Source organism: Tetrahymena thermophila, assembly GCF_000189635.1.
Source record: "Tetrahymena thermophila SB210 genomic scaffold scf_8254590, whole genome shotgun sequence".
Lineage (NCBI taxonomy): Eukaryota > Ciliophora > Oligohymenophorea > Hymenostomatida > Tetrahymenidae > Tetrahymena > Tetrahymena thermophila.
Window position 1 is genome coordinate 466029 of NW_002476361.1, and position 21598 is coordinate 487626.

General features: G+C 22.8%; 2 protein-coding genes across 2 annotated transcripts in view; one reads left to right on the top strand and one right to left on the bottom strand. All coding sequences in view use genetic code 6, as the record gives it.

Annotated features, from left to right (window-relative positions):
- Positions 1-456: 456 nt before the first annotated feature.
- TTHERM_00253469 (transmembrane protein, putative) lies at positions 457-11608 on the bottom strand (the record flags this gene model as incomplete). Its single annotated transcript, XM_001471364.2, has 18 exons — positions 457-583; positions 647-823; positions 878-968; positions 1140-2464; positions 2518-3010; positions 3064-3455; positions 3550-5777; positions 6208-6896; positions 6958-7241; positions 7299-7355; positions 7412-7533; positions 7586-7696; positions 7750-8262; positions 8320-8811; positions 8862-9326; positions 9844-9967; positions 10021-10817; positions 11135-11608. The coding sequence occupies 18 exons, from the start codon at positions 11606-11608 to the stop codon at positions 457-459; spliced, it is 8961 nt and encodes a 2986-aa protein (XP_001471414.2).
- A 3323-nt stretch (positions 11609-14931) lies between these two features.
- Positions 14932-21598, top strand: part of TTHERM_000253479 (IQ calmodulin-binding motif protein) — a gene marked incomplete at both ends in the record, with an annotated part of 8802 nt that continues 2135 nt past the window's right edge. The window contains 13 exons of the mRNA XM_012798393.1: positions 14932-14999; positions 15203-15282; positions 15513-18021; positions 18082-18170; positions 18233-18301; positions 18367-18602; positions 18661-18912; positions 19021-19293; positions 19674-19956; positions 20006-20157; positions 20246-20660; positions 20717-21133; positions 21182-21478. Coding sequence (XP_012653847.1) covers positions 14932-14999; positions 15203-15282; positions 15513-18021; positions 18082-18170; positions 18233-18301; positions 18367-18602; positions 18661-18912; positions 19021-19293; positions 19674-19956; positions 20006-20157; positions 20246-20660; positions 20717-21133; positions 21182-21478 — 5140 coding nt within the window. The remainder of the gene's footprint in view (positions 15000-15202; positions 15283-15512; positions 18022-18081; positions 18171-18232; positions 18302-18366; positions 18603-18660; positions 18913-19020; positions 19294-19673; positions 19957-20005; positions 20158-20245; positions 20661-20716; positions 21134-21181; positions 21479-21598) is intronic.

The following is a 21598-nucleotide window of genomic DNA, read 5'->3' on the forward strand; positions in this document are numbered from 1 at the left end:
ATTATTTATTAGCTTTGGCTGTGTGCGAGCTTGTCTTGTCTTGCATAAATTTATCTATTTTGATATCAAAATTTTCATTATTGATAATTGCTCCCTCTAGAATAGTGATGTAGTTTTCACTATTTAGAGGAGTATCATACCAGATAATCTATTCTGGTATATCTGAAGATATAATATAATAGGAATAGTGAGGTCTGATGATAGATTTTAAGGACTTGATTTTTTTCAAATAATTAAGAAAATGCTTGCAAAAAAATTATAAAAACTAGGTCTTTAAAAAAATAGTGTCAGACCACATTTTTCCTATTATTTATAAAAGCTTTTAAATTTAAATAAATATATATTTTTTAAATGAGATGAATATACAGAATTTTTTAATCTAATTTTAAATTTATACATTTGAAACATAACAAGCTTAAAACAAATAAAAAATACTTTTGATCTAAACAAAAAAAATCATAAATTGATAATTTTTTAAAATTCTAATTATTTATAAAATTAGCTGGATCTTTTAACCTAGTTTTAAATTGGACTATTATCTTTTAAAAGAGTATCTTCAAGTATAAAGTCATTGTTTTTATTGCTACTAAACAAATGAAAAGTTTAATATATTAAAATTTTCATATAATAAAAAAAACAAAATTACCCAATAGAGTTCGTTTTTATTAAAGAATTCTAACTATTCTCTCCAAAAAAATTTGATTTTTAACGCGGAGATGAATTTAAGTTAGATACACTTTGCTTGCTTATACGGTTTTAGAGTTTTTATATCTCAATTATTTTAAAATCTCCTTTTAAAAAGATATTTCTAAGCTTTCTCCAACTATTTTTACAAAAAATTAGATTAATTTTTATTGAAAATTAGCTAATTGAATACTTATTAAAAGTTGCAAAAGGATTATAGTCGTTTTTATAAATTAAATTATATAAGATCCAATAATTTTTAAAAACATATTTTTTAACCCACTCTCTATCCTTTATTATTTTATTTCTTAAGAATGCTATTAAATAAGTCAAGCATTTCAATTTGAGAATTAAGTAGTAGTTTCTTTTCACTAAAACTTCAAAAAAGTTTATTGCTAAAGAACCTTAAATTAGAAATAAATGAATTTAATTTTCTAAAATAATTAAAAAAATACCAAATAAAATGATCATAGTTGTAACTAAAAGAGCTGAAGCTATTTATGTTAAAGTAATCATATTAGAATTTAATTATATAAATAAAGATAACCAAAAGATAAGTAAAGTTAATATTGAAGATTTGAGCTCCAAAATATTTATTTTATTATCTTAGTAAGGAGAGAAGTAAGTCAATAAGGCACAGTAAACAAGCTATACAAATATGATTGAGATAAGCTGATTAACAGGTTAAGAAGTAAAATAAGTGGCTAATAGTAATTCTATAAATTTGTATTCTGTTTTTAAAAGTTCCCACCACCACCTATTTTTCTTATATCCTTAGAAGAAATAACCATATCTCCTTATAACATTAGTAGAGGTGTTATCAAAGAGTTTAGAACTGTTTTTACATAAAATGTACAACATGACCAAAGGATATATGACAGTCACTAGTATCAAAACAGGTAAAACTAAAAAGATTATGTAGAAAATATGCTCTTAAGTGTAGCACTATTAATCCATTTAGCTTTTCATGTAATATTAATTATCAAATTTTTGGCAAAAAACTATCTAAAGAGCTGCTTAGTAAATATTTTATGAAGCAAGGTAAGTAAAAACAATTAGAGTGCTTATAAGCATATTTACATTGTTATATTTTATTTCCGAATAGTAGGCTTCTTTTGGCTTTACATAATTTAGAATATGTATGATTAATTTCATCATAATGTAGATAAGAATCAAAAAGGTTAGAGGGAGAACAATCGAAATATAAATAAACCTCAAATATTAAATTGGAATTTAAGTATGTATTGAGCTTAGACTACAGTCTAAGGAATATAAAAAGACAAGTACAGGTTATGAAGCTACTTCTGGGAAAGTGAATAAGAAAGAGAATAAATCAGGGAAACTAACTTATAGATTTTCTTTTAAAGATGTAATGATGTAAAATTAATTGATAAATATTTTTGATATGACAGATGATTAAAGAATAAATTAAGAAATTCCAAATTAAATAACATTAATTGAAGAAAGAATTCTAATTTAGCACATTTTACAGTTATTATTTTAGGATTCAACAATTAAAAATCCCAAATAGAATAAAACTGATAAAAGAACCAAAATTTGCTTGTATGCGTTATCCTTTATTTAATCACACCTAATACATTAAATACCTTAACTACCTACTTAACTTTATCCATACTATATTCCCCAAATTTTTCCATAATTATCACAAGATGAGCACAAAGCTCCAACATACCCTTCGATGCAATATCCTTTTGATTCATTACCATTACAGTTATTAGAATTACAAAAAAATATTTAATCAGATTGATTGCTCACTCTCCTAGAAGTTAAAATAAATTGATTAATTGTAAAATAAAAATTAATTAAATATACCAGTAATTTTATTTTAATACTATTTAATTGAGAAAGCAAGAATTAGTTTGAGAAGTATCACAAGTTTTGCACTCAATACTCTTTCCTATTTTGGGCTCCTCTAGAGAATAAGTACCATTTAAACATTAAGTGCACTCATAGAGCTAGCATCCATCACATGTTGAGGTATAATACTCTCCAACTTAGCACTCTCTAAATTATACATTAATTTAAATATCTGTAATATTACTAAATTAATTTGATCCATAAAGTGATTTCATTCCATTTAGTTGTAATGAAATTAAACCACTTTTTGTTGGAATTCCTGTTATTTTAAAATTATTCATTAAACATCCAATCTTGTTTTTGCCATGATAAGCATAATCTACTAGTGTTGCTCCATCTATTTTTATAGTTTCTTCTTCTAATGAGGTACTTATTTGATTTATTTGTACCCTGCAATTGTATTGGCTAATTTCTTAAATTAGCTTCTGGCTTAGCGATTACGTTAAAGCTTAAATTTATTAAAAGTAATTAATTAAATTAAGATTTATAAAAAATTTTTACTCTGATCTTGTAGATTAATTTATTAGACAAGATTCTTGAATTCATCTAAAAATTAGACTGAGAAATCAAAACTACTCATTCCACTTCTAAAATTACTTAGTGTAACATTAGGATAGTGATCAATATTAACTTTGAAGTCATTACTTGGTAATATTGAAGCATATTGTGGATAGCTGGCAATTGAATTTCCAAAAATGATAGCTTTATTCTGTTAACAATGATTTTGGCTAAATGTTTTACAAGAATCTTTTGAGGAATTAGAGTTTTAAATTAAAAAGTGAGGTTTTAGATTTAAGTATCTTATGGCTCCACCTATTCCAGCAGTATTGTTTACAAACTAAGTTTAGTTTATGGACAAATCAGTATTATCAAGTAAAATAGCACCTCCACTCCTATTTATTATTTAATTTGTAATATTAGTTAATTAATATAAAAACTAATTAATATAAAATGAAATATCAGAATTTATTATCTATAAATTTATACCCAAAAGCTTAGCTATTTTAAATTAAAGACTGGGTTATAGAAGAACTATTTCCACCAGACGATGTTAGATATATACACCCTCCATCATTAAAAGCTATACAGTCCTATAGATTTAAATTAGATAGTATAAATTATTCTATACCACTAGCATATAAAAATCCTCCATCTTGATTAGAAGTTGATTTTGAAGAATTTACAGAATTTAATTGTATGCTTCCTTTTTATATGTATATGCTTCCACCTAGATCAGAAGAGCAGTTTGTAAATTAGCTTTACCTTAAACTAAGAGTGGATTATATTGAATATATAGATCCTCCTTAGTTTTAACTTATATCATTTTTAAAGGAAACTTATTCTATTTACAAATCACTTTAAGATACATATATTGAACCTCCTAAAAAGGATTAGTTAGATTCAAACTCAGATGAAGATAAGGAAACTTATGAGTTTGAAAGTATGTTTATCACAGAGGTTTAGAATAATTTATTGTTAGATATATTTTCTTTCACAGACGAATTAGATATTTATACTTTAGAAGAAAGTAATAAAATACTTTAAGCAGCTTAGTTATTCCAAACTACTAAGTTCTAAAAATTACCTAATTAAGTATTTGGGACAAAAAATAAATTTTAAAACCCTTAATTTTGTATAAAAGTAGCATTTGTGCAATTCAGATAATAAGCTTTTAAATTCAAAATTTAGTTAGACGAATTTAAATCAATATTGTTATTGATATCAGCTTTTGAAATTTTCTATTTGAGGCTATTAATTTATACAATGCTGTATTTTGAAAATAAGCTGTACTAGTTACTAGATATATTTATAACCCAAATTCTTATATTATCTTCAAGTAATTGCTAATTTAAAGCTACTTTTGCAATAACTTAACTTATGCTACTATTATATGAAAGTAGCATAATTTCTTTATTGTTAGTAAACTTGATATTACTTAACGTTAAATTAGAGACAACATAACTTTTAATTAGAGGTATAGAAGTACCTGAATTTTAATTTATATTGACTCTATCAAATGAGACATTATTATAATTAGAAATGAAAATGGTTGAAGTACTTGGTGTATCATCTCTAAAGAGAAATTCTGATTACTGGATTTACAAATCTTAAAATCTAATCAAGCTTTTGTTATTGTTAACATCATTTTAAAAGTAAAAAAGATTGATCTAACTGAAATTAGACTATGATACGTTGATTTGATTAAAAATCATATTATTCACCTACTAGAAATTGAAAATTGTTACAATATTTGATGCTGATTATGTCATATTTAAAATCTATAGCTAATCAAAGACCACACTTTCTATGTAATTAAAATTGAAAGAAAATAATTTTTCATTACCTAATTAGACATTATTTAGTTGAAATTAAGTTAAATTTTGAATATTAAACAGCAGGTAATCTTTTTGAGAAGAAGCAGGCTCTATGTACAAATTATTTAATGAAATTAAGTTATAACCTGAAAAAGAAAAAAATATTTCCTCATTAACAATTATTTTTTGTTTAGTAGTTTTAGTCTGATCAGCAACTATGCTAATTTAAGTAATTGCAGAAAATTAAAAAGAAGGAAAAGGTAGTAAAATAGTTTCCTAATCTATAATAACATTAAATTGTATACTTTGAATTTAAAAGTATGTTTATATTTGTTAGTAAACGCTTTATACAGAAAGTACCACTTCGCCGAATTATGATGATGAGAGTGATTATTAGCATGATTTTTCTCCAAAAATAGGTAACTAGACTTAGGAAATGGTATCCTGAGAATATAAAATTAACTAAACATAAATATTGTCTGTTGAACTAAAAGTATTGTAAGAAGCTATGCTCCCTAAAACAATATCACCTAATTAAAAATTACCTAATTATTTTACTATTTAATTAGCATAATCTATTTAATAGATAAAAATTGTGGTGAAGTAAGCATCTATGAAGTAATCTTTGTTTATGTAGACAATTTAATTGCAATCAGGGGTATAAACATATTCTGTAAGATTCAGATTTGCAATATACCTTCCAGTAGCTACATTTTTTAATGAAGAAAGTTAATTAATTTAGTAGTTTCCTATGCAACTTTAAATAATTAGGTCATAATCTTGATTGATATCTAATTTGTATGAGTATCCAATACAGGGGCTAGGGAGAGTACTAAACTAAGTGAAATCATTAGAGTTGTATATAATTAAAGAGAAATCGAGTATTCTTTTGATAAATATCTATTTTATAATCAATTTTTAAAATAAAAAGCTTTTAAATAAAAATTTCTACATAAAAATAATGAAATTTTTTTTGAAAAATTAGAAAAAAACTTATAAAACCATTAATGCATGTAAAATTGGGTGAAATAAGATGATATCAAATTATATTTTATTAAATATTATTTATTTATGAAATAGAATATGTTTTTATTATTATTTTTTTCATTAGTAAAGTTAAAAACAAATAAAATATTTTTCAATTTAAACTTTTTTTAAAAGTTTTTAAGGGTACAAAAAATAATATGTTGAATATTCTTTTTTGATTTAAAATTTCTTAAAAATACCATAAATTGGTATATAAAGCTTATTTTTTTTTAATGAGACATTGACAGAATGTGGTGTATTGTTATTTGAAAAGTGTATTAAAAAAATAAATTAATTTTATTACTTAGTTATTGAACTGTAGCATAACATGAGCATGAGAACTTAAACCAGGTAAAGGTAATTTTTGTTGGTTAAGAATATTCAATTTTTATGAGAGTACCATTTATCCAATTTACCCATCAAAAGAAGAAGCTAAAATCATGTAATTTTAATTCAATCTAATAAAACAATAATTAGCAATAGCTTATGTTAATAGTTAGGAATATAACTATTGCTAAAATATGTTTTAATTATTGTCAAGAGTAAAAAATATAATTTCTCCTTAGGATGTAGTTACAAAAAAGGTATTAATCTCTAATATAGATTGTAACTATATAACAACAGAGCTTTACTATAGTTGAATCGTCTAACTTTAAACAAAACTATTAACATTCAGAATAGTCAAAACATTAACTTGAGAACATATAAAATAGTTATTAAGTTATGTACTCCTCAAACACTTTAATTATTAGACATATATAATGTCAAATGTATTTATATTAAAGAATATGATTTGATCTCTAGTCATAAAAGCACTAACATTATCTTGCCCCAATAATATTTCAAACCTACTCTAGGATTCATATTAGGGAAGCTAACTATTTACAAAAAATCCATATCTAAGAGATTGATTTTGGTAATCCCAAACTTATATAATGTTTGTGTGTTAATGGAATATCATTCCTTGCTTTGTACTTAAAGTAGACATTACACCTTTTTAAATTGAAAAAAAGATAAAGAAATCAAATAGATGGTCTAATAAATTCATATAAACCTGTATTTCTGAATGAGACTGAGTAGGCATTAGATTAAAGAAATTCAATTAAGTTATAGTAAGAGATAGTTTATGCAGGTTAACTAACAAATAAAAATAAATTGTGAGTTTTATCTAAATAGACATTATTTATCTTTTAGGATGTGACTTGTATTGTTTACTACAAAATCAGTGAAGGATATGATATCATATATATGTAACCATTAAAATCTGCAACTAAAAGATATCCATTGTCTTTGTCTAGAAAACCATCGTTAAGTTAATATGGGAGAATCAATTAGTTTCTATAAAAAGACAAATTTAATAAAAATAAAAAATTAACTATTTATAATTAATTATACAAAAGGGCAGGATTTGGCAGGATTTAGTAGTTATATGTTTTTACTTTGTTATCCTAACTATTATTAAAGTTTATCATTAATTTATATTTAATTAAATCAAAAAATTAGAGTACCTTATTGTTGTTATGATCATTTGTTGCTCATCTATTATTAGTTGATTAATCCAACTTTTTGCACAGTGCCTATATGCTATTTGTGTACATTTGTAATCATAAAGCCTAAAATCACCGTTTTGCTAAATTAAAAGTAGTTTAAATTGATATATATATATAAAATTGTTCATTTACATCCCAAGTAACTTAATACTTATTTGTATAATCAAAATTACTATAGATTCCAACAACTTAGCATTTATAGTTTAATGTGTTATAATCAAAAGTGCTTGACCACCAAGATAACTATTAAAATTAAAAATAAATTCAATTAATCTTGAAATATTTATTTTTCCTACTCCCATCATAGTGATAATTCCTAAGTTTTAGTTGAATGATATACTAGAAACTTAAGTTGGATTTGCATTTAGCATAGACTATATAAGAGTAAAATTGTTGTTTAAATCCCAAACAACTACAGTTCCAGGTGTTTTACAAGCAGAAAACAATCTATTCATTTTAACATCATGATAAATTTTTTTAATTAAATTACATTAAGTAATATTGTGATCCAGTATTGCTATTTATTAATAATTATCAAGTCTGTAAACATAAGCAAGATTTACTGTTGAATTTTAAAATCCAAGAAATAACCAGTTTTAAGAAGGAATTGAGTATATAATATAAGGTGTATAGTTTATATTGCTGTTAAAATTTGGAAGGTACTGTTATGTTAAGTGATTGAAGATTTTTACTTTGTCTGTTAAAGTGAAACTCAAACCACTTTTGATGTCAATAAAGTAACTATTGATAGCTACTTATTCTTAAATCTAATTTATCAATCCTAGATTTGTCATTCTTCTTGTGAAAATCTAATTTTTATAAAATAAATAAATGAAATAGAAATTGTGTTTAGCATTAGGATATACCTTTAGGTTAGACTTTAGTACTAATGAGTTGGACCTACTATCTAATTGCTCCAAATTGTTAAAAAACTGGTTATTGAAAATTGAGAGAATGTTATTTGTAATGTAATTGTAGTAAATAACTTATCCGTTTTGGTATGATACAACTACTAAATTATATTGAGGAAATATATCCATCATTTGCAAAGCATTATTATTAAGTTGTAAAAGATAGAGAACTTTGGCTTATGCAATATTTATAACCTCTATTTTAAAGTTAGCTAAAATGATAATCAAAAGAGCTCTAGGTCCATCATATGTGTACATAAGAACAGATTAATCAACAAAATCCAATATGTTTTCTTGCATTGTTTGATAGTTTTTAAGAAATAGCTGATTTCCTCTGTTTAAAATAATTATCTATTATTCTTATACTAAAGATATTGAGATACTACTCCCTGTATAATAACTTATTGAATTCGTCAAACTTAGCTAATTACTATTATAATTGTATATCTTTTAAAATTAAAATTTTTTATTTGTTTGATTAATAAAAAGGAATTTACTTAAATAGCCTATTATTAAGTGGTAACTAGTTAATTGGTTGAGCTGATGAAAAAGTATTAAGAGATAATTGCATCGGAACCTTAAAAGCTGATAGGTTAATTTTAATTTCCACTTGAATAGAAATAGTTAAACAAATATAATTTTTAATTTATTTATACCAACATTTACTAGCTACTCTCTAGTAATATGATAGGTCCATTAATCTTAGCATTGTTAATTAAAACACCTTTAAAAACCATAGAGTGGTCAAGGTTTTTATTAAATTTATATATCGTATAACAGGTATTTTCTAATATGAAACCTACGATATATCCATTTGTCTTATCTTGATAAGCCTAATAAACTTGACTATCACTACTAGTAAAAGGATTATTAAGTCTATCAATTAATGTTCCCTAAAGATAGTCATATACAAGTAATTGATTTAAACCTCCACTGTTAGTTTAGTAAGAAAATTAGACCATCTAAATTATTTTTATTAAAAAAATATTTATTAACTTGTAAGAAAGCTATTGAAGAATATTTTATTAATTATTATCGTCTAAAAATTTTATGAAATTAATCTAAAATAAAATTGCTTAAGAAATATAATTTAATATTTAGAAAATGATTTAAAAACTATAAAATCTATTCACAGAATAGTTTGCAAGCATACACAGATATTCATTTATATATAGTGTTTAATTAATTTGCTAAAATAAAATTTCTAAAATTTTATAAAAATTGTTTTATTAAAATTCTAAATTAAAATTAATAGCGTACTAGCTACTTTTTAAAATAATCTGCATTTTTATTTTATCCAAATCATAAGTTAGAAAAACTTTTATAATCTTAGATATATATATTTTTTTTATTTTACATTGAGTACTGTTTAAAGAAATTAAAATTAATAAAAAATACACTTTATTAGAATTTTTTATTTAATTAAAAATTTTAGAAATGATTGGTGGTTAGAAAGGAAATAAAGAAATTTCATTTTACCTTATTTAATTATCTGTCTATGAAAAAAGTAGAGTTAGTAGGCATGTAAAAGATAAAATTATCTTCTATGTTATCCAAAATAGACCAGTATTAAATTTTACCTCCTAGATCTATCCTGATTATTCTAATTAAATATTATTAAAATAAAGAAATTATAAATTAAGGATAAATAAATACCTATTCAAATTAGAATCTATCTCAATTTTTGTTATTACATCATAAGATGATTTATAGCTTGGAAAGACGTTTGTAACATAAAGGTATTTAGAAATAAGTAAATCAAAGTTAGCCACTGAGTATTGCTAATTCAAAATTATTTTATTTTAAAGAACAAAAGCTTGGATAAGATACACTCCAAAGTTTTAACTTTTAAAAAGCAAAGGTTTTTATTGTGACATAGAATAAGCAAATACATAATTATTGGATACTACAGCAATTTCATCATTTTGATTGATTGATCCAAACGTAAAGCTAATAGAAGAATCAACACTTGTTTAATTTGCGTCTTTTTAATCACACTTAATTTGTTGAAAATTAGGTTAATATACTTTCTGATTTAACTTAATGTTCCAAACTTAGAATAAGTTAGAATTTCCTATGATTACTACTTGATCTTCTTGTTTATTCACTAAAATCTATGTTGAAACTTTAGGGAGCGTTTGTGAGAATTGGAGAGTAGAATTTATGTAAGAAACAGCATAGCTCTATCCAGATATTTGTGCGTAAGAAATAGCAATAGTATTCTAAGTTGGGAATATTGACTGTAAACTAGAAAAAGAATTGAGCTAAAATAGTTAAACAAACTTCTTAGTTTAAATGTCATATGAAAATATGACTCCCTAAGTATTCGCAAGTAAAAATCTTCTATTTAGCTTATCATTAACACATTAAGCTAAACTATTTCCAGAAGCCAATTAAAGAGCTTACGCATTAGAGCTTACATTGTTTGGAGAAGAAAAGTCAACAACAAATAGCTTTTTAATAATTGAATTAATGAGAAAGAAATAAACATTTAATTTTAAATAATATTAGAGTTTATTTAATAATATAAAATAGAGTAATATTTAAATAAAAGAAAAGGTCTTTTAAAATAAGTATATTAGATGTGGGGGCTAAGTTGATCAAAAACAAACAATGATTTCTAAAAATATGTTTCAAATTTTTTTATTAATTTTAATGAGAAGAGAAAAAACAATACAATTTGATGATTGATTTTTATTGGTTGGTTTATTAATTATATTTGATTAATTAAATTGTTTTGAAAGCAAATAAAAGTCAAAAGGAAATTTACTGATTATGTATCCCATGTTACAACTAGCATTTCTTGTGAATTTAAGCAAGAGTTAGGTTTTACAGCAATACTCAGAGGAATTTAAATCACTTATTATCTAGATCCATTTCCAGAATTCCACGAAATAACTCTTCCATTTGCATCTAGAGTATTTATTACGGAAACCTTAAGCTAAGGTCTATCATCTTTATCCATTTGATAGAGTGTCACACTCTCAGATTACCCCATCGGTTTGTATTATTTATTTTTCTGAATATTAAAAATACCTACATTAAATGGTTGATAGACAATCGCTGCTATGTCTTCTACTTAATTTTAGGGATTCGATTTCAGAAGAATGATTTTCTAAATTGGGCTCGCATTCGTATCGCTAGATCCAATTTGCCAGAAAGGACATCCAATACTTTTTACTGTGACAACATGTAAAAATAAAATCAAAGATTTTTTGATTAATAAGAAGTTAATTCTACTCATTATATTATTTTGCTTTTCAATTATTTTAATCAAATTTAATTTACAGAAAATTATTATTTAAAAAATTGCTCATTTTATAAAGGGTACTAATTCCAACAGCTCATTGGATCAAAGTTTTGTTATTTTTTCTTCTATTTCCCATACCTTATCTCACAAATAAACTTTCTTTTAAAATAAAAATTACTTTTTTTAACTATTTTCATAACAATAAATTATTGTCATAAAAATTAAAATAAAAAATAAATTTTGCGAACTTCGAAGTACTTTATCCTAATTTATTTTAATTGCTAGATGACATCTTTTATAAATTTAAAAATAACTTAAAAATAATCTATTTTATATTTGTCTTAGAAAGTGTTTATTTTTAAAAATATTTGTAAAAAATTAGTAGTATTATTTATAAAATCCAAAAATAAAAAAATTTTATAGAAATATATAATTAAAGTATAATAAAATATCTAATTTATTTAAATTTGATTAACTATTTTCCTTATATTTTTAAATATTTTAAAGTGTTCATTAAAAAAATTTGAAAATATTTGCTAAAAATTAATTGTATTATTTATTTATTACAAAAAAAAAAATTTTATAGAAATATATAATCAAATGATAAAATAATAAAATACTACTTTATTTAAATAAATAACATCATCTTTTCAATTAGTTAAAACAAAATTTTTTTTTATAGTTATCAGAGTAAAATATTGTTTTTTTAAAAGGCACTTTAGTTATTAATATTATTCATTTTTGCTATGTATAAGTAGAATGAGTCTTTCTTTTGCTTTGAAATAAAACAAAAAATAACTTTGTTTTACAAAAAGTATTAACTTCAAGAGTAATTGTTTCTAAAATCTGAATAAATAGATATCACTTTGATAATGTTGGATAGAGAATAAAATAAAAATTAAAAAGCGGAGTCAAAGTTTTTATAATTAAAGCAACTTATAAAAGCTAAATGAACTATGAAAATGAATATTTTATTTATAATTGAAAAAGAACTTTGTAAAATATTTATTATCATATAAATTAATCTTCATTTAATTTTGTTTAATTTATTGTAAAAAAATAAAATATTATTTTGGTATATTCTGTAATAATGACTATCTTATCTGCTAAAGTTATAGAGTTATTAATTTTGAAATGAATGATTGAATAATTTCTTAAATTTAGACTTTACAAATTATTGCTCAGTTCAGATGCCTAATTAAAAATTGTAATCAATTATAAGGTTATAAAACTTTAAATTATGTAATCGTTTTTTTTTTCAAGAAAAAACCCTTGATTTTTCTTTTTATTTAGTAAAATTTGACGCGTTTTAATTTTGATAAAAGCAAATGATTTGGAATGATAGAGGATTATCCAATATGCACAAAATTCTTTTCTAGTTAAAAATTGTGTTAAATTTACTTTCTAATTCAAAATAAATGCAAAAGTTAATGAATAAAATAAATAATAATATTGTTTTTTTTTCTTAAATATTAAATTTCAAATTATCAAAATGGTAGATATTATTTAAATTTATACATTTTTTATTCCACTTTTCTTGTAAGAAATCGGATTTAATAAAATTACTTATCTCAAAGTAATAAAAAAACAAATTATTTTTATTTAATCATAAAATTTATTCAAATAAGTTTTTTTCTCACTTCTATTTTTAAATTCTTATCTAAATTTAGTAACAGAGCAATAAAATCAAAACTGAAATAACGAAGCGAAGCAGCTAATCAATAAATTTATTTAATTTTGTAAATAAGACGAAATCTTTTCATTATATAACTTTTTATGATTTAGTACAGTTGGGTTTCAAATTTATTTAACTAATATAAAATTTATCTTTAATAATTATTGCAATTAGAGTTAATTAAAAAATAATTTTACAGTTGAAAAATAAAAAAAAATTTCAATTGCTCAAATAAAGATAGGTTAACAAATATTTATTGTCATATAATGTAATTTATTTTAATTGCAGCAATTTTCTATTTTAAAATATTTTATCAATCGTAATGATTTTTTAAAATATTCAAAACCTCACTGATTCGTTCGCACATCTATCTATTATGATGTATTAAGGTATTAATTAAAAAAAGCTTCTTAATACTTGCTCTTTAAATAAGACAATTTTTCAAATTTGCAGACAAATGACAAATGATTTAATTATAATAATAACTAATTTTTTTGCCTAAATAATTTAGTAAGTAATAATAAAAATAAAATGTAATTAGAGCATCTTAGTAATAAGATAAGTATAGAAGTAGAGAAGAAAAAAGGCAAGAATAACAAATTCTTATAATTCTAAATACTAAATTTTTATAATTTTCCAATTTTAATTTCTAAAATTCTTTTAATCCTTAATTTTATTACATAATTCTAATATAAAAATAGAAAAATTAATATAAAATTATGAATTTATTTTAAGTGATCATAAAATAAGGCTTAAATGAATAATTCAAAAAAATATTATTTATTTTATTAATCTAATTTATTTCACAAGAATTCAAAGCATCCATTATTATCTAAACCTTCCTTATAAGTGTTATTAATATTAGAAAAGAATAAAATTAATAATATTTTATTGAGAGGGAATTTAAATTCTATAAATATTGATAAATACAAATATGTAGATGACTACTAAGAATATTAGAAACAAATAAATTAAATTGTTTTAAATCAAATGCAAGTTGATATTTTAGTATTTCAAAATAATTAAAAATAAAATTCAAAAATAAGTTTAAGTTTATTTTTTAAATATTTAAAATAATCAATCACATCTTTAATTTTAATAATTATCATAGATAGTTGGATTGATAGATAGATAGATATTTTAATAAATCAAACATATTTCCTACATAATAAATAAATATACCTTGTTGATTAAAAATAATAAACAAATAAAATTTGGTTCAATAAAGTTTAGTCATTTGTATTATACCTTCAAATGAAAGAAAAATCAATTATTGTTAAAATAAAGTGAATAAATATGCTGTATCAATTAAATGATTTATTGAATGATAATACAGATAAGCATACATACATATATATATACTTGCATAAAAAAGTGAATGAATTATTCAAATAAAAAAGAATGAATCTAAAATTTGAATCTTATAAAATAAATTAATTATTTGATAATAAGTAAAACGAAATAATCTAATAAACAATCAATTTAATAATTAATTAATTAGGTTTATTTCAATTTATATTTTAAGACCATTTCATAAATATAAATTAACATTATCTCCTTTAAAGCAAGCTAGTTAAAAGCAAATCATTATTAGCACATACTTTGATTATCTATTTATTTATAAGAACTTCTTTTTGAAAATATGAAGGGCAATCATACAGAATTTTTTAAATCTTAGGCATCTGCATTTAATTCAGTTAGCCCAACATAGTAAATTAATTTGATTGAAAATGATAAGCTGAATTTTTCATCAAGATTTTGGCGTTTAATGTGAATTAAATTATAGCATGATAGGATATAAAATGAATACTAGTTAACAAACTATTTCACATGTTATATTAACTCAAAATCTAGATAATTTTTAGGCATTTTGAATGTTTCAAAAGGAATTTAATATACTTTTTTAAAATTAGGAAAGATATTTATTCAGGAAGGAAGATAAACTCATAGCTTAACTCCCAAGTAATTGATTCCAGAAATTCAGATAATGTTAGTAAAATATTCATAATATTTTTCTACTATAGTGATAAATTTTAATTTAGAGGCCTTTTTGCCAACTTTGATAAGATAATTTAAAAGGATTGTCCAGTTATTATTAACTCTCATTCTAATTAGATTATTTAAAATGATAGTTGCAAAAAGATATGTCTAGCATTCAAATAATGCAAAATTTTAGATAAATGCGAATATCATTTAAAGCTTTTAAATTTTTAAATCAAAAAGAGCGTTTTCCTTAGGTGATAGAATGTTAGGAGACAAAAAAAAACCAATAAAAGCTTCATTGGAGAAGTCATTAGTTTAATACTAGTGAGGATGATATAATTATGTTAGGTCACCAGCAATCATTATAGCAATTGCATATTAATCAGTATACAGATATTAAGTAAAGTTTATCTCCTAAGACATCACACAATTAAAAAAAAGGATCTTCTTTACAACAATAGCAAGAAAAATTAAAAAAAATAGTTAATTTGTAGAATACGTAGGCTTCTTAAAAACTGCTGAATGCACAAACAAATACTAGTTTAACAAACAAATAAAATAATATTAGTATGAATAATTAGAATGGTGTTCAAATTAATTAAATGAGCAAAAGCAGCTCTTCTTCAATATTGCCACCAACAAAAAGTAATTTATTAACTTAGCCAACCAAGTTAAATAGAAGCTCACATATAAAAGCAAATAATATGCTTCACCTTTCAAATTCAATAGACTATGATTGCTCTTCTTCGTACATAAACCCTTTTAATTATATCTCTATAAAAGGAGGTCCATAAAGCACAACTTCTTAAAAAAAAGGATAAAATTAATCAACCAACAATATCAGCAATTAGTAAATTACAAAAATACGCAATAGCTCGTAGTCTAACTAAAGAAAAACTCCTTAAAATATTAATAATTCTATGAATCAACCGATTTCTTCTTAAATTCTGACTAGCACTTCGTAAAATAGTAACAATAGTAAAGTTCCTAATTTTTTTGCATCACCGAAAGTTAAAAAAAGACAATCAGCTACAGCTGCTGCTGTAAGTAATGGAAGCTAAGTAGTTTCGATGTAATCAAGTGCAAATAAAACTAATATATCTAAAAGAGCTCTTTAGCTTTAATCCTAAAAAAATAATACAGATACTTAGTAAAAGGTGAATTCTCAAATATTAGGAGAGAATAATGATGAAAAGGTATAGAATATAAATACTCCTTCAGCTTAGAAACTCCATTCACAGTTAAACTAAAATTTAACAATAATTTAAAACAATGAGAGTATTAATAATTAATCAAGCCATTTACAAGCTAATTCACCAAATAGTACTTACCATTAATATTAAGTATTAAGCTAGAAATCAAAAAAGAGTATTCAAAACAGTAGCAGTAATGGAGCAACTTAAGGAATAGCAAAAAAGAAAAAGAAAAAAACTGAATCTTCTAAAAATAATTTTACGATTTAGTCTCCTTAATCAACTTCTTATTCAGCTCTCAATATCAACAGCAGTGTGAAAAATAATAAATAAACAAATAAAAACTTAAATAATAATAGTATTTCTAACTAATCGAAATTACACAATGCTAGTTAGCTTACTTTAGATGAAGATTAATGCAAAAAAGACTAGCATGTTACTCATTTGCTGTAAAGCTACTAAGAAAGAAACGAATAAAATGAAAATGAGATAGACTTTGGCTTATAAAAGGGAAACAAAGATTAAAATCAATAGTAAGGAAATGGCAGAGGTTATGAAAATACAGCACCTATAAGTCAAACAACAAGAGTTTCAAACACTTAAGAAAATTAGAAAACTCTTGGTAATAACTAAATAGAGAGCAGATAAGAAGAGGAAGGAAATTATGATAGTAGTAAATAAATATCAAGATAATCTGAGAAAATATATAATGAGTAAGAAAACGAAGAAAATAAAATTAAAAGAGATTCAAAGAAAAAGAAAAAATCTCGTAGAAAATCACCTTCAAATAGAGAATAAAATTACAAGAGCAAGTCACCTTCTCAGTCTAGAAGCTAAAAGCGTAAGTAAAGGTCAAGTTAAAAAAGAAAATACCTTAAAACTTCTTAATCTCCAAGCAGATCTCAAAATAAATCATATAGCACTCACTTATAGGTATCTACTGACAATTTTCATCAAATCTCAAAGTCGTTAAAACAAAATTAAAAGCTCAATAGCATAAAATCTTCAGACAATTTAGAAAATCATTCATAGAACTAAAATCATTTTAGTAGCGAAGAAGTTTCAAAAACTTAACAAAATAGTCTTGATAAAACAAAAAGCTAGTAATATTCCATTGAAAGCTCTGTTAGAGCTAAAAACTAAAGCGAAAAGCTTTATAATGCTTAAGAATTAATAAATCAAAATCTATAAAAGTAAAAATTACAAAAAATGATTTAATTATAAAAGTAAAAGCAAGAGCAAGAAGAACGCTTAAGAAAATCTTAGTACCTTTAAGAAATAAACGAAAAGTATAGACAATTAAATTCATAAAAAAGTCCTAAACGTGATTAAAATAATTAACAATTTTCCAGCTAATAAAATTCAGCTACTGCTCAATAAATAAACCATATAAATGCCTTCTCTCCTATCCAAGTTGATCATAAATTACCTTGGGGAGCTAATTAACAAAAGCTAAATGTATTTTAAAACCAACAAAAAATGCACAAAAACTAAAAATCTGAAAATGAAGAACCAATTAGCTCAAACACATTACAAATAATCTAAATGCAAAAGAAGTAAAAATTTAACTTATTTCAAACCAATTATGTTAATAATTAAAAACATATTACAATTAGGGAGTACTAAGAAAAATAAAGAAGAGAAAGACTTGGATTAGGTTTTTTGAATGATAAAAATGACTCATTTGTTGAATAAATTGTTCAAAGTATATTAAAATAATTATATTTTTTTTGTTTAATTTAACTTTTATGTTTTAATTTAATTTAGAAAGTAAAGAAAAAGCTAAGTAAATAAATAGTTAGAATTCTCAGTTTGAATAAGAAATGAAAACAAAAAGTAACTTTTATTTATTTAATAATAGCGCTTTGAATTTAAATTAACTTAATCAAATAACTATAAAGAAAAGCATTTATTAGATGCATAAAGGTTGTAGGAGATACACAAGTATATGGTATATAAGAAAAGCATATATGAATAAAATAATATGATGAAAAACTAAGAAAAAATATCAAAAATAACTAAAATCAAAGAGAATAAGTACATCCTTGAATCAAATATAAAAAATATTTTAAAGAGATTAAAACACTCAAGCAGTAAATCTATAAAAAGCAAAGCAGCTTATCCTTCTCTTAAACTAGTAAGATTACTTTGTTAGCATTTCAATAATCATTTAACAATAATTTTTTATTTAAAAGAACCCTCATTACCTTTCTCAGCTAACTGAAACTAATGGAACCTAAGGACCTATAAACTATCATTTCACAAGTTCTGACAGCTTTTGTTAAAATAATTTAACTAGCTAAAATGTTTGCAATCTAGAATCTATCCCAATAGATTCTATTGATAACACTGAAGAAAACAACTATTCTTACCTATAGGAGGAATACAAAAAAATGATGAACGAATCTTTATAAAAAACCTTCTTCTTCAATAAATATAGCCAATTAGTATTAATTACTTTTGATTTTATAAATATAACTTTTTGGCTGATTACAATTTCAAATCAAATAAATAAAAATTTTTTTTATTTTTATTTTTTATTAAAAATTAAAAAGGATAACCATCCCTCTAACTCAACTAATAATGCAAATGATGGAATTAAAACTAAAAACTATACTAAATCAAATTAAAAAATGAAAAGCTAAATCTAATCTAACAAAAAAGACAAAAAATCTGGCTTGTAGGATACAATTAAGGAAAATTACTCTGATAATGATTTTAATGATTTAAGGGGAAGGGATAGAGCCTAGGTTATGAAGTAGAAATTCAATGACTTATCTAACAGATTTAAAAAGCTTCTTGACAATTAAAGTCCAACTACTAATCATGTAAATATTAAAATTTTAATCTGAAATCTGAATCAATTACTTACTTTTGCTTTAATTTATTTAACCATAAATCAAATAAAATTGTTTAAATTTGAACTAAATTTTATTTTTATTCAACCCAATAAAAATATGAAAAGATATTTTTAACATTTTTCGCTATTTGTTTATATAATTTACATTCAAAAAAAAATCGATATATTTTAAATCAACTCAAAAAATTTGCTATTTTACAAATATTAAAAAAAAAATAATATTTTTCAGATTTAGAGATTTAAAATACTTGATTAAATTAAATAAAAAAAAAACATAAAATTATTTGTTAGATTTATTAATAAATTTAAATATTAGTTGACTTATGTTTTATTAATAAATTAAAATAGGAATAGACTGAATTGCAAAGATAGAGCCTATCTCCTTAAATTTAATAAGATGAAAATTTAATTAAAAATTAACCAAAGAAAGATGGCTACAAAAACGGATCTTAATCAATTTAAAATAAAAAGGCTTTTAAAATAAACGATGATAATTAAGTAAACACTAATGGAGTTAATACTACATCGACTACAACTCAAAATCCTAATTAATTAATTCAAAAAACATCAGAAAATCATACTACAATCCCTGCATTTTCAGCAAACGAGCATCTTCAGATGAAATAAGATAGTAATTTTTTTTAATTTTAACTCAGTAAATTTATTTAAATAAATTTTAGATGATGTTGAAGAAATCTATCAGGATGATTTCATTGAAAATGGTGAATATACAGACTAAGATTATTATTTTATTGCAGTATAATACTTAAATCAATCGGCAACGTAGATATAAAAGTTATGGAGAGGCTACAAAGCAAGAAAGATTTTTCATGTAAAAATAAACATATTATATATATATATATCTTTAATATTAATAGAATTACATTAAATTAATTTAATATTTTAACTTTAAAATTTAGCAATTGGTTTTAAACTCTAATTGGCTGCAAAAGCAAGAGAAAATTGAATTAAATGATTTTTACAATAACAATAAGGATGTAGATTATGGAGATAATTAAGATAAGGTTATAAATATCTCCACTATTAAATCATCAATAGTAAGTGTAAATGACTAAAATGATGATCAATACAAAAATTCTTTTCCAGATGTATTGGCTCATGTTGTTTAAGGAAACAAATAAATTCCTTCTATTGTTAAAGAGGAGGACTCTTCATAATCTAGATCTCCCAACACAAATTGTGATATAAACTACAACAATTATAATAATAATAACCCTAATAATAACAGTATATAAGATTAAGAATTATAATAAGGAAGCAGCAAAAATTCCTATCACCAAGCTAGCCAGCAATAGTATAATCAAAATACATTAGGTAATTTATAAACAACATTTTCTACTTTTATTAATTTTATTTAATTCTTTATATAGATTATAAATAGAACAAATAGCAAAATTATGATAATATTCAAAGTTAGCAAGACCTCTAAGGTTTTAAAGAATTAGTTATATAGAAATTTGCCTAATTCTCATCTCAATTATAAAATGCATAAAATGTTAACATGGATAAAGAACAAAGCATGAAATTCCTAAGTTAACTCTAATAAATAACTGAAGAATATAAAAATGAGTTAATGAGTAGTTTTTAAAATAAATTATTTGGCAATTAATTTGCTGATTAATCTTTAAGTTAATCTGGAAATAAGATTTATTAGAATGAAAAAAAAGAAAATGCAGATCATCAAATGCAAGTTTCAGTATAAAATTAATTTAACAATCCTTAAAACGAAGAAGTAAAAATGAATTCACACGAAGAAATAGACAATATCCTCATAAAAAACAATGAAGGTAAATTTTAAATATAAATTTCATTTAAATAAGAATAAATGAAATTAGATTAATATGAAGATAAAAGTTTAGATGGAAATGAAGGAAATTAGGAATCAACTAATAGATAATCTAATTATCACTAAAATAAAGCTGACTATACAGAGAATGAATTATTAATTAGACTCTTACAAGATCATGCTATGAAATAAGAACTGAACCAGTTATATCTTCTTTTAATTTAAGAAGCCAGTAAAGATAAAGAAAAAAAGTATTACCCTTCTTCATAAGCTTCAGGAGTTTCTAATTAAAACTCTTATCGTAATTCACATAGAGTTAAAACTAATCCTGATGAAACAGATAAAGGTATTCATTCATTATATATTTTATAATATTACAATTTCATTTTTATTTAAATTAATTAATAATTTTTGGTTTCATTTTCAAAAATATTTAAATGAATTTTAAACTAAATATTTTTGTTCA